This window comes from Microtus pennsylvanicus, chromosome 9, assembly GCF_037038515.1.
Source record: "Microtus pennsylvanicus isolate mMicPen1 chromosome 9, mMicPen1.hap1, whole genome shotgun sequence".
Taxonomy (NCBI): domain Eukaryota; kingdom Metazoa; phylum Chordata; class Mammalia; order Rodentia; family Cricetidae; genus Microtus; species Microtus pennsylvanicus.
In genome coordinates, this window is record NC_134587.1 from 60,990,605 (window position 1) to 61,004,599 (window position 13,995).

General features: G+C 46.7%; 1 protein-coding gene across 1 annotated transcript in view; it reads right to left on the reverse strand.

The window, feature by feature from the left end:
- The window catches only part of Rasa3 (RAS p21 protein activator 3), a 101,431-nt gene that overhangs the window by 53,881 nt on the left and 33,555 nt on the right, over positions 1 to 13,995 (reverse strand). The window contains exon 2 of the mRNA XM_075986237.1: positions 2,250 to 2,367. Within this exon, the coding sequence (XP_075842352.1) occupies positions 2,250 to 2,367 (118 nt within the window). The remainder of the gene's footprint in view (positions 1 to 2,249; positions 2,368 to 13,995) is intronic.

Below are 13,995 nucleotides of genomic sequence, written 5' to 3' on the forward strand. Positions count from 1 at the left end.
GATGGAAAGATGGGGACATGGGAAGGAAAAGAGTCTCTCACCCCTCTCCCCAGACTCTGGTTGAAGTCTCTCACCAGATGAGAATCAAAAGTCCCAGGACAATTAAAACTTTTTCTGGAAAGGTTGCAAACACAGAAACAATGGTTCTTCTATATAGAGATTTCAGATGAGACTATCTAAACAGCAACAAACTTTGAGTAGAAAGGTCACCCACGCTATACATTTACAGTGAACTGGGACTGTGGGGGCACATTAAAATCTTAGCAGGAAGACAGGACACAGGAACTGACTGGACAAAGCAGACTACAGAAGGATGGACCACAGCAGCCTGAACACCAAGCACAGTGAATACCCCAAGACCAATCATCTGGCCCTGATGTGTGCACCAAGGACTGGAAGACAGAATTTCTAACCTTCCCAGGAACCTTCTCTTGGCTCAGTCTCCACTGCTGGCATGGCCTACTAGAATCGCTGTCTGCCTATCTACCTGTTCACATAGCTGCATCTATGTAGGCCCATCTGCCCACAAGTTCATTCATCTAGACTAGGTCAGCCCCTTCATGTCACCTCACTCCTGAAACTCAACTCTGATCTTGCAGCCTGGCTCTACAATAGCTGCTGAGCTTGCCACTACACCCAGAGACTTCTTGGCACTTTTTATCAACTTCTCTGTTCTCAAGACTTCTGGAACCAATGATCTCTGCTGCAGCACACATACATGCACATGTACATATACATACATACACATGTGTGATATGTGATGCTTGAGTATTAATATCAGTAATTAAGCATCTTCTTCACCAACCCTGCAAGACTTTCTTCAACATACAGTTGACCCTTGACGGTATTTTTCAGTCTTCAGTTTTGTTTTAAAGAAATCTAAGTGCGCATAAATAACAACACAGACAGCTGTAACCATGGGGCCTCAGCAGGGTGGCTTCAAGACAGACAGAATTGGGTACACCATCCACCGCCCTCAGGGGCGGGCAGCGTTAGTGGTTTTCCAAAAATTAAACTCATTAAGTCATCAGGACATGCTGTTTGCTACCACTTGAAGTAGCAATAGGCAAGGATATAATTCAGCTGCTAAAAATGCTCTCAAAACCAGAATAGCTTTCTGAAACCACACAACCCGCAATTCTAAACCCGAAAGGTGGAGTCCCTGGCTTGGAGCTGTTCTCTTTGATCTTGAAGAACCGCAAGAGAGGCTGGGATGCCTGCCCTGATGATAGTCTTGGCTCCTTAGTAGCACAGATGGGATGCTGAGAGGCTGGTGTGTCTGCTTTGATAACAGTCTTGGCTCCTTCCTAGCTAGCGCCAATGGGATGCTCACAGAGGCTCGTGTGCCTGTCGTGATAATAGTCTCGGCTCCTTCCTAGCGCCAAAGAGATGCTCATAGCTTTCTTGCTGTTCCCCCTCTCACTCTCAGATCTCTGCTATGGGTTCTAAGATGTCACTTCCTGTCCCCACATGCTCTTAGCCATAGCACAGACCCTCTGCCGGCTGGCAAGTTATTGGCAAAACAAGATCTGAGCCCCAGAATGCTGGGGCACACAACCATGCTGAAAATTCATGCTGAAGACAAAAACCTCTCATCCTGGACCAAAAACTAACAAGTTAGAAGTCCCACTACATTCCTGTTCTCCTTGGCTGACCCCTGCCTTACTCAAAGTCTGCCAATGAATGTTTTCTTGGCTCTTATCCTCAATTAACAGCTCTGTGTACACAGTATGGTTTTCATAAAAGTTTTTAAAGAAATATAGCATGAGGTGAGGAAGCTCTAAAATATTTCCTTTCTTAAAATTACCACTTAAAAAAACTGTAGGTATATGAATGTTTTGCCTGCATGTATGTATGTACACCGTGTGCATGCCTGGTTCCCACAGAGGCCAGAAAAGGGTGCCATGCCCTGGAACTGAAGGTAAGGATGACTTGGAGCCACCTTGTGAGTGCTAGAAACTGAACCCAGAGGTCCACTGCAGGAAGAGTGAATGCTCTTAATTGCCTAACCATCTCTCCAGCCTCATTTGCAGATTTTTTCCTGTCCAGGGGAAAGAAGTGGCCGCCAAAAGTTTCCCATGATTCAGGGTCTTGCAGATCAGGAACTGATTTCATCAGGGCAGAGGTGCCCACTACAGCCCACCCGAGGGCCCAGCGGATGCTTCCTCATACAAAACACTCTCGTGTGCAGCCCGGCACAGATAGGCAGACATGGAATCAGAAGCAATTAAAGCAGCAGTGGGCATTACCAGAGTGACTTCTCCACAATTTTGGTCCGGAAAACCTCCTCCTGGTCCAGGTTCACGGTGCAATAGCAGTCCCTCATCTTGTTTGGCCCCGGGTAGGAAGGAAGATTCTTGGCTTCACCTGAAGAATAAATGGGACACACACCAACTTAGCACGGAATACTCAACATCCTCGCTGTCAGACACGTCATCATACCCACCCCAGGATGCTCAGCACAGTCACCAATCACACATTCTTTTTTTTTTTTAATTTTTTATTTTTTTAAATTTATTTATTTATTAAAGATTTCTGTCTCTTCCCCGCCACCGCCTCCCATTTCCCTCCCCCTCCCCCAATTAAGTCCCCCCCCCCTCAGCCCGAAAAGCAATCAGGGTTCCCTGTCCTGTGGGAAGTCCAAGGAACCCCCACCTCCATCCAGGTCTAGTAAGTTGAGCATCCAAACTGCCTAGGCTCCCACAAAGCCAGTGCGTGCAGTAGGATCAGAAACCCATTGCCATTGTTCTTGAGTTGTGATGTACTCACTCATATTTGGTTTCTAGCCATAAACCAAGGACATTGAGCCTATAATTAGTGATCCTAGAGAGGCTAAATAAGGAGAACCCAAAGAAAAACATATAGGCATGCTCCTGAATATAGCGATGAAAGGAGACAGAGACCCACATTGGAGCATAGGACAGAAATCTCAAGGTCCAAATCAGGAGCAGAAGGAGAGAGAGCACGAGCAAGGAACTCAGGACCGCGAGGGGTGCACCCACACACTGAGACAATGGGGATGTTCTACTGGGAACTCACCAAGACCAGCTGGCCTGGGTCTGGAAAAGCCTGGGATAAAACCGGACACTCTGAACATAGCGGACAATCACACATTCTTGAACAGTGGCATCACCTTCGTAGGGAGGCGTGTGCCTTCGCCTTGTACACTAGTTCATCCTTTGTATGGTTTGGTTTCCTTACAAATCAAAAGACTGCAATGTTCTGTTGTTGGGCTGCAGGCTCTTATACATTGAAACCTTCCATCCTGGAAGAAGGCTCCTTAAGATTATGGAAGTTCTAATGGGTGTCTCAGGAAAACTCAGGAAGTAAACAACTCACAAGTCTCAGGAAGTCCCTGAAACGTACCAGGGTCATGAGCTCTCTCCCTCCCAAAGATTATATAAACAGCAAGCGCTGCTTAGAAGGGACCCTCCCTCTTGTGAAGCTGCAAGCCCTGCAGAGCTCTTCGGGTTTCCAGCTTTTGTGAGTTGTCACAACATGGGTGGTGGGGTTTTGGTGATTCAGTTGCTATGAATTGTCTGTCCCTGCTTCTGTAAAGTAACCCCCACCCAAACTCTTTTAGTTAACCCTAATAAATTCAAGTTGGAGTTTGGTGGCCTTCGCACTTTGGTCTGTCATCAGCTGACTTTTGGGTGAGTAGATATTTGTTCATTTCTTCCCAGGAGCAATGCCACACAATAGCCAGCAACACAGAGGCACACACTGGTACCTGCCGATACCACTTTGTGTTGGTATTGACAAGCGACACAACCAACCATGCCATGGCAGATGTTCCTCCAAGCTCTATAATCGTCTGGGTCTGACAGCACCAACAGCCTTACCCTCCTCAAGCGTCAAGCAGGCATATATGCTCAGCTTTCTTGAGGAAAACAATTTGGCCAGAACAATGCCAACTTACAAACTGATCAGCCAAAAATTCTCCAGAGCATCTAGATGACTTTTAAACTTTTCATTAAGTTTGTTCACCTGAGACATGGAATGGAGGGGAAGGTTAATGGAAGATGGTTTTCAATGAGTGATATTTTTTTTTTTGTATCACATTTTCTTTCTGATGTCCCAGAGTGCTTTGGACACCTATGCCAATACATATTATCTCTTGGAGCTGCCCACAGGTCTTAATGTGTGTGAGGCTGCTTCCCACAGCAGGTACATACAGTCTTGTGGAGCCTGAGTTACTCCTGCCCTGAGAAGACAAGACTCCTGTCCTCCCAGTTCAGACACCCTGGAGTTCACGTGTCTGGGGTGGGGCTGGGTTTCACTGTACTAGGCCAAGCGCTCTGCAGCTAGCCTTCCTTCCTAGCCCTCTTCTTTACATTTTTGTTTTGTTTTCTGTTTGTCCTTTTTGTCTTGTATTTTTCAAGACAAAGTCTTTTTCTTTTCTTCTTTCTTTCTTTTTAGTTTTAGTTTTGGTATAAGACAAGGTTTCTCAGTAGCTTTGGAGCCTTTCCTGGAACTCACTCTGTAGACCAGGCTGACCTCGAACTCATAGAGATCTGCCTGCTTCTGCCTCCCCAATGCTGGGATTAAAGCATTGGGGGCTGCAGACCCCTAGCCCTTTGACTTTCTTTGCCTGCCTCAGACCCTTTGCCTGTTGTGGTGAACTGAGCAAAACAACTTGTTTACCTGTGCCTGCAGCTGCTCTGAGCAGGAGACCCTGATGGCAGGGGAGTGGGTTCTGGTGAGGCCTACAGCTGAAAGATCCCAAGAGCTGGGGCGTGGCTATCAGTTAGGATCCCTATATAAGCTTCCCTGGAGCACAATAAACTTGGCATTCTTGTATCAAAGATGACCTGTGTCCCCATGTCTCTGTCTGTGTGTGTGTATGTTTTTAAGTCTCCAGCCTAGTTCCTTAGCACAGGCACTATGTTAAAGGTATGCACTACCACGGCCTGGCAAGAGACAGACTCTTGCTAAGTTGTTCAGATTTCCATTGAGTTTGTGATTTAGCTGCCTTAGCCTCCTGAGTAGCCAGGATTACAGTTCTCCACCACCGGGCCCACCTATCCCTGGAGTTCTTAAGGACTCATTGGGGAACCAACTATGACCAACCATGATGCAGAGGAAAACCACCAAGAATGTTTCTTGTAGCCACTCTCACCTTAGAAACACGGCTCTCCCAGAACATCCATTTCTTCCTAAGTAGAATAAAGACATGACCAACCTGGTTTGAGGCAGTAAAGCTTAGGCCAGCTTCAACATGTCAAAGATCAACTTCTGCAGGCTCACTAAGACATGATGGGCTTACACCACATGCATTGTCTGTGTGCCCAAGATGAATTCACGGGAAAGAACAAAGTCCACGGCTTCTACAGAAATGAGTTCCAAGCGATAACCATCCTGCTGGTCTTAGAGTGAGCACTGCAGCTCTGGCCTCACGGAAAAGGAGTTCTCCATCCCTAGTTGTGGCTGGGAATTGGTGGCTCCAGAAGAGATCACAAATTTTGAGTTGATACTCTACTGACTTCCAGGCAAACACCTTACAACATGAATTAAAGCTTTCCTTTGGAATCTGTTTGCTCTTTGTGTTCTTATGTCTTTGCTTGTTTTTGTTTGTGTGAGCATATGTTTTTACAATGAGTATAGAGTGAAGTGTAGATTGTTAGCCACACGTCGCCCTGTTTCTTGGAAGAAAATGTTCTTTGAAAGTCCCGTGGGAGATGGTTTTTGATGGGAGATACAGACCTAATATCCTGTTTATTATCCACGGAGTCAAAATAGGAGAATACCAACTGTACTTCCTTAGAAGGATGTCCAGTCAGTCCCCAACAGCTTGTGGGATTCACTTACTGGCAATACACAGTCACTACCTAGACAGGGATGGAAACATCCTGATTGCTATGACAACAGCAACCCCAGCCAGCAGACAATTGTCCTGAGTCATCCACTAGCAAGCCACCCTGACCGGGAAGACCAGAGCAGTTACACATCTGTCCTGTGTCTTCTCACAGGGTCCCTAGGATGAGAGGCTCTGTCTGCATCATGAAGAATGAGGAACAGTAAGTTATCCCAAGTAAGTAGATCCAGCTGAGAGACAGCAGAACATCTGGCAGCCAGGTGTCAAAGACACACGGGCTGCAGATGCCCAAGTACCCTCCTGAGTCTACAGAGCCTTCTCCATCTCCTCCCAAGCTGCATGGGTTCCTTTCCCATCTTTTAAACTGGCTTATATTTGTTGCACAGTGTTGGTTTTCATAAACACAATTATGTATTATTTCATGTATTCTGACTATATTCACCCCAGTTTTGCTCCTTCCCCTATTGTCATCCCTTCCTTCTTCCTTCTAGTCCTATTTCATCTCTCAGTCTTCCTTCTGCTTTCATGTCACACACACACACACACACACACACACATACACACACATACACCTATAAGGAATTCTAGCGGGGCCAGGCATAGTGACACAAGCCTTTAATCTCAGCACTTGGGAGGCAGAGGCAGTGAATCTCCGTAAGTTCAAGACCAGTCTGGTCAACATACCAGGCTCCAGGACAGCTAAAGCCTACATGGAGAGACCCTGTCTCTGATTTAAAAATAAAATAAAATCATCTCTAGGAGCCACAAATAAGAGAAAACATGATAGTTTGTGGTAGTTTGAGCAAGAATGGCCTCATAGGCTCATAGATTTGAACACTTGGTTACTAGGGAGTGGCACTATTTGAAGGGATTAGGAGGTGTGGCCTTGTTGGAATAGGTGTGGCCATAGGGGAGGAAGTATGTCACAGGACTGGGATTTGGGTTTCGGAAGCTCAAGCCAGGCCCAGTGTCTCTATCTCTTCCTGCTGCCTGGGGATCCAGATGTAGAACTCTCAGCTACTTCTCCAGCACCATGTCTGCCTGTGCGCCACCATGCTTCCTGCCATGATGACAATAGACTGAACCTCTGAACCTGTAAGCCAGCCCTAACGAAATGCTTTCTCTCATAAGCGTTGCTGTGGCTATGGTATCTCTTCATAGCAATAAACAATGACTAAGATAGTATTCACTTTTCTGTCTGGCTTTCTTCAGTTAATGCGATGGTCTCCAGCTGCACCCATTTCTCAGCAACTGACATAATTCCATTCTTCTTTATGACTGAGTAATATTCCATTTGCACATAGACATTTTCCTTACTCTTTCATTTGCTGATGGGTATAGGGGCCGATTCCAGGACTTGACACTTAAGAAAAGGGCTATAGTAAATTTGGGTGTGAGCAGGTATCTCTGTGGTATGTCACCTCAGTCCTTGAGATAAGTGCCCAGGAGTAGTAGAGCTGGTCACAGGGTAGTTTTAATTATAGGTTTTCAGGAACCTCCATATTAACTTCCACAGAGGCAGAACAAATTTGCATTCCCACCTGCAGTGTAGAAGGGTTTCTTTTTCTCCACACCCTGGCCAGATTTTGTTGTCTGTTTGAATGACAGCCATTCTGACTGTGGTAAAATGAAATCTCATTGTGGTTTTAGCTTGCATTCCCCGCTGGTGGAGAGACGTCTTTTCATGTATGTACTGGTCACCTCTACTCAACTGTTTGAGAGCTGTCTGCTCATTTGATTGACTCATATGTTGACTGGATTGTTTTGGTTTTCTAGTATTTTATTTTTAATTCTGAGACTGGAGCTGCAGACGGTTGTGAGCTACCATGTGGGCACTGGGAACTGAACCGGGCTCTCTAGAAGACCAAGACAGCCAGTGCTCTCTCCCCTGAAGCAGCTCTCTAGCCCCCAAAGCCTTTTTAACTACTGATTCAGCTTTCTTGCTTGTTGTATATCTACTTCAGTTGTTTATGTCTTCTTGGTTTAAATTTGGTAGATAATATGTGCCTAGAAATTTATCTATTTTGGCTAGATTTTTCAATTTATTAGAGTGAAGGCTTGCAAAATATGCCCTGATAATACTCTGAAATTCACTGATTTATTTTTTTTTGCAATGTCTCCTTTTTTACCTCCGACTTTATTGCGCTTTCTGTCACTTTCTCTCTCTCTCTCTCTGTTTGATAAGAGTTTGTCGTTCTTATTTATCTTTCTGAAAAACCAACTCCTCATTCCATTGATTCTTTGTATTCTTCTTCCTGTTTCTATTTCATTCATTTCTGTCCCGATCTTTGTGGTTTCTTTCCTTTCACTGGTTTTTGGTATAGATTATTCTTTTTCTAAGACCTGGGGCGCATCTCTTGGACTGTTTTCATCACATCAGACATAACCCACCCAGTAGACTGTGCTTTCATTCAGTTCTTGAAATATCAATCCCCCACCCCTGGTCTCTTCAATGACCCATTCGTCATTCAATAGTGTGTTTTTCAAGAACTGTGAGTTTGTGTGCGTTCTGCAGTTTCTCTTGCTATTGCTTTCTAGTTCTACCACATTGTGACCAGATAGTCACAATGAACTTTCAGTATTTTGTGTTTAATACTTGCTTCATGTCCTACAGTGTGGTATATTTTACAGAAAATTCCACAGGCTACCAAGAAGAATGTGTATTATGTAGTGTTTGAGTAGAATATTCTATAGACATCTATTAGGTCTATCCTTTTTTTTTTTAAATTTGAGACACAGTCTCACTACAAAGCTCCAGCTGTCCCGGAACTTGTTCTGCAGACAAGGCTGGCCTTGAACTCACAGAGACCCATCTACCTCTGCCTCCCAAGGGCTAGGCTGAAAGACCTGTGCCCAGCCCCTATTTTATCTTATAATGTCATTAAACTCTAAGGTCTCTTTGTTGAGTGTGTGTGTGTGTGTGAACTGTTAGTAAGAGTAGGGCATTGAAGTTAACTACTGTGATTGTGTTGAGGTCAATGTGTCCACAAAGATGGTATATGACCACCACATGGACTGCGACAATCTCCAGGGAATAACCCAGAGACAGTTGGGGTGCAGCATTCTTAACTGGGAGGTGTCGTTCTTAGAGCCATGTGAGTAACCACCCTTGCTACTGCAGCTCCACTGGCCTCCTCCAATCCTTGCTCCCTGCCAAGGGATTTCCCAGACTCTAAAAACCACCACCAGAACTCAGTGGCAGCACTTGAAAGCTAACAAAATAAACCCTAAGCCAGCGTGACCAGAGTCTAAGTTTGGGGAACTGGGAAGGATTGGACTGCTGGCTGAAAGCAGGCTCCCTCCCAGACACAACTGGTAACAGCTCAGAACTGTGGAGGGCAGGAAGGACGGCCGAGAGTCCAGGCTTGTCTGCAGTGCGGACACTGACATCTTTAACTTTGAACCAATCATCAGGCCTCAGAGTTCACATCTGTCAAGACCATGTATTGTAACAACACTGAAGAGTTTTTTCAAAAAGAACATGTTCGTGATTGAAATATCCTATTCTTGGAACACATTTGTACTGCCTTATTTGAGTAAGTCTGGATTTCTAAATCACACTACCAGGTCTGTGAGCACGCTGAGTTAGAGAGCTCAGGAACCACCAGCCTCCAACACAGAGTGGGCACCCGGGAACAGCCTACACAGTGGCCATCGCTACTTCTCAGAGTCCTCAGTTTCCACAAAGGACAGGAAGCTCTTTACAGTGAGAATGATGAGCATCAAGCAAGACTGTCATGTGGAGATTGAGAATGGCAAAAATAAGGGAAATTACATTCGCCCATCCCTAGAGCTGCTGGGAACTGGTATAACATAATTTTATTATCCTATTTTATTAACATGAAATGCACCGGCTCCCCAGGAGGGTTTACCAGACATCTTATGCTAGTGATATTAAATAATGAATCAGACATAATAATGAGTTGTCCATGAAGACTTATAAAGATGCAGAAATGAGGCCATATTTTCTACCCCCATTAAGAGTAGCAACTGTATGGCTAGACTACAAATTCCCAGAAAAGGTTTCTCGGCAGAAGAAACGAGTACGAATCAAAGGGGACTTAACTCTGGGTCGCCCTATCCCGCCCAAGACCCAAGCTTGGAAAAATCCTGATATCTCACAGCTGGGCTCCTGCCAGCATCAGTAGGAGGAGTTAGCAGGTCATCAGTCAGCTCAGCAAATAAGAGCAACAGGCCCCGCCCACTACCCTAGAGGCTCAGCCTGCCTACCTCTTCCACTCACTGGACTCTCTCCTGAACCCCGAATAGTAGTGGCCAGCCTGGGCCTCAGCTGGTCTTTGCACTTTGATTCCTGAGCAACGTGTGGGAAACTAGTATGGAAATTCTCAAGTCCTTGAGATTAGAAACGGAAACCCTGTGGGAGTACATCAGGAACCAATGTGACTGCTTCTAACTCGTTTAAATATCAAATAAATGAGAGTAGCAATCTGACAAGCCAAGGATAATGAACTAAAATAATGGAGACAGCATTCACAAAAGAAGAGAATGTCTCCATAGACACATCCCCAAGAGACGAGGATACACCCAAAAGCGTTTCGCGTGCAACTATGCCACAGACACCGGGAAGGAACTTGGGGTTCCGCATGACTCCATCCAAATTCACACATAGACAAGGAAATGACCACTCTAGATAGATGTTCCTATTGACACACAGCACAGGTCCACAGGCTCTCTGTATATAGACGTGTATAGATAGATAGATAGATAGATAGATAGATAGATAGATAGATAGATAGATAGATAGATAGATAGAGATAGAGACTGCATATAGACATATGTAGACTATATAGGCTCACTGTATATAGACGTTCCTATGGACACGCAGCACAGGTCCACAGGCTCTCTGTATATAGACGTATATATATATGTGTGTGTGTCTATACAGACTGTATATAGACCATATAGGCTCTCTGTATATAGACGTTCCTATGAACACACAGCACAGGTCCACAGGCTCTCTGCACCTGAAGGCTAATCCTGTGCTGGGCGTCTGCCACATACCAAACAAAACAGATAGTGACACCTTCAGTTCAGGGCCCAAGATTCCATCTCAGGCATTCATGCTTCACGCTGACAACGGAGGTGGCGCTAGACTTCCCTCAGTACAACCTCTGGAAATCCTTCACAAAACAACACCCACAGCACAGCCAGAGTCCAAATTCTACAGGAGGTATGAGTTAAGGGTTTCAGGAACCGGGCATGAATGCTCCTGAGTGGATCAGGGTACAGCCCAGGTTGCCCACACTGGTCTCCGTCAAGAGCTGCTCCTCATAAACCAACTCACAGACATAGCAGGAAACCAGCAACTCTTGGTTTACGATAAAGGGGTTTTGCATTAAATCGCTCCAGATTTGCATTAAATTTGCTCCAAACACTGCAGCAGATTTTAGTCCTCCCAACCCAGGACACTGGCACTGCCAGCAAACATGTGCAAAGAGCCCGAGCTTAGGCAACCCGAACCGTAGGCTGGCAGGGGAGGTGGGACACGTTTTCACTGCAATGAGTAGAAACACGCCTTGCCTCAGTGGGTAGAGACATGCCTCCCTCGTTCAGAGGCTATGGACAAAGAGGTGGGGTGGGGGTAGGGGGTGGGCAAAGAGAACAGAGTCTCTGCCTACAAGACATGGAGAGATTTGTCTGTACGGAATGAGGCTTTGGGAGGCAGACAGAGGCGTAGGAGGAACAATCCCAACCTTCATGATGCCTAACTCCAGTCAAAGCCAGCACGGGAGGGACCACGCTGAGCTGGGGTGCTGGGAAATACTGGCAATGGGCTCTCCAAAGAAAGGGGTGTGTGTGTGTGTGTGTGTGTGTGTGTGTGTAGCCCTGGCTGTCCTGGAACTCACTCTGTAGACCAGGCTGGCCTCGAACTCATAGAGATCCACCTGCATCTGCCTCCCTGAGTGTTGGGATTAAAGGCGTGAGCCACCGCTGCCTGGCTTATGTTTTTTGTTTTGTTTTTGTTTTAGATTGGTGCCAGTCACGGTGTGACAACTTCAGATGCCAGACCTAATTTACACTCACATTTTCTCCACCATTTTCTAAGCTCAGACCATAGAAAGACAACCTGCCACCAAAGAGCCTAATGTACCCACACTCAAGCTGCCACTGGGTCCAACTCAGGTAGGTGGGATACACGCAACGGTGCCAGAAGGTGAACCATCCAGGGAATGGCAGCTGGGTACCTAGCACCTTCCCTCTGGATGCAACATAGTGTGTTCAAGACCACACTGCAGATCCTACACTGGACTGTGTGCGTCAGCAGATCAAGCACTTTCTGGAGATCCCGACTGACGGGTTAAACGAGTTACCTCTGTGTATGCCCTCGATGTGTGCTTAGAACCTGCCTGGGAACTGAAACGGGTGATGTACAACATAGACTCCTGGGATGACAGTGGCACGGGCCCCTGTGGAAGCGGACACAGGCACCCACAGAAAGCAGGCATGCTGGCCCACCTATCTGCCGAAAGATTTATGTTGGAGGGCCCCAGGGCAGGTCTGCCATCAAAGCCACTGTACCATGTGGGCGCCTGTTTCAGAGATACTATTTAGTGAAGAAAAGACTACGCTTGAGGGGCCGATATCATGTTCTGTCATCAAATGCCCGGAGGGAGAAGGCAGCGACCTCCCCACATCAAAGGAGAATAGAGTCTCCTTACAGTAAGCCTCCCACTGTTAGCTACCAGCCTGTAGGCCTTCCAAATACAGGGAGGGATCACGGGGGTCCACAGCTGTCCCAAACTGTAGCCCCAGGTCAGTAAGTCTGCAGAGGGCTCTATCCTGCCATCTGCACGAGGGTCAATCTAATAGAGTTGTATTTACCACATCCCATCTGGCCTTCAGGGCCTATCCATACTGCAGAAGCCACAGAAGGAACCTACTCATACACAGTCCTATAAGCTCAAATCTGAATGATGTGGGAGGCCTGTCCTGACCCTGGACCCATCACAACGTTGTCAGGACTACTCTGCTCTGTCCTGATTCCTGCAAAGGGGATGCAGGAACCTTTCTCTGGTGTCTGGTCTGGTCTTCTTACGCCTGTGCCCACCTCCACCAGCCATGGCACCCAGCAGTGTCATGGGAGTAACTGGCTTCCAGCAAAGTCAGAAAAGTGTTGGCACCGTAGTCTTTGATGGTGCTCATTGGGTAGGGCTGTGGCCCAGCTTCCTGTGTTCTGGGCACCCGCACTGTCTACCAGCGAAGGACAAGCCATCTGAGCTCCGGGGAGCTGACCCAGCCAGAGTATTGATTCCAATCCTTAAGTTAGTCGTGTGAAGCCTCCAAAGCAGATCCAGGTACATGTTCAACACTATTGAAAATCAGATGCCATTATCATTGTACTTAGGAAGTTTCACACCGCCATGCACACACATGACACACCCAGGACAGGGTTACAAAGCTCCATGCATAACAACTGCTATTAGTGATGGGCAACTTTCGGGAGCAGAAGTAATCATCCTGCCTTTGATCAAGAAACTACTGTGTACGGCTTTGCTTTCCAACACCCGTGGTGGGTGCTCTACTCTGGTTACAGTGCCCTGCCCATCCTGGGCTCCAGAGCTATACCACCACCACCAACCTCAGGTCCAGCCCAACTAACAGAGGCTCCTATCACTGTCCTCCAGCCCAAGGCACTTCTTGTGTAACCCTAAACTGCCTCCTTCCCTCTCAAAGCTTAACCCTCAGAGGAATTTTATAGTCAGATACTCGAAGCTCCTGAGTTTGGGAGCTGGGAAGCCAAATTAGTCTACATCTGTGGGTCCTAACTAATCTCTGTCTCTGTGCTGAATGCTGCTCCTTAAATAAATGAATAAGAAGGAAGGAAGGAAGGAAGGAAGGAAGGAAGGAAGGAAGGAAGGAAGGAAGGAAGGAAGGAAGGAAGGAAGGAAGGCCGGCCGGAAGAGGCCCAGACAACAACAAAGATTGTCACTCCTGCTGGGAAGCTACAGCTCTCCCAGCCGCGAGCAATCGCGCCTGGGATCCAGGTCCCTCCTGTCTCCTGTGAGGCTCTCTTCAAGTATCCTGTTGGCATCAGTCACTGCACAGCAATTTCTAGAGAGTTGTCATTAAGCCAGAGGGGTGGGACGCTCAGGGTGGCTGTAAAGGAAGGAAAATAAAAGGAAACTGAGTGGGCAGGAGGATGACGGGGATGACGGGGC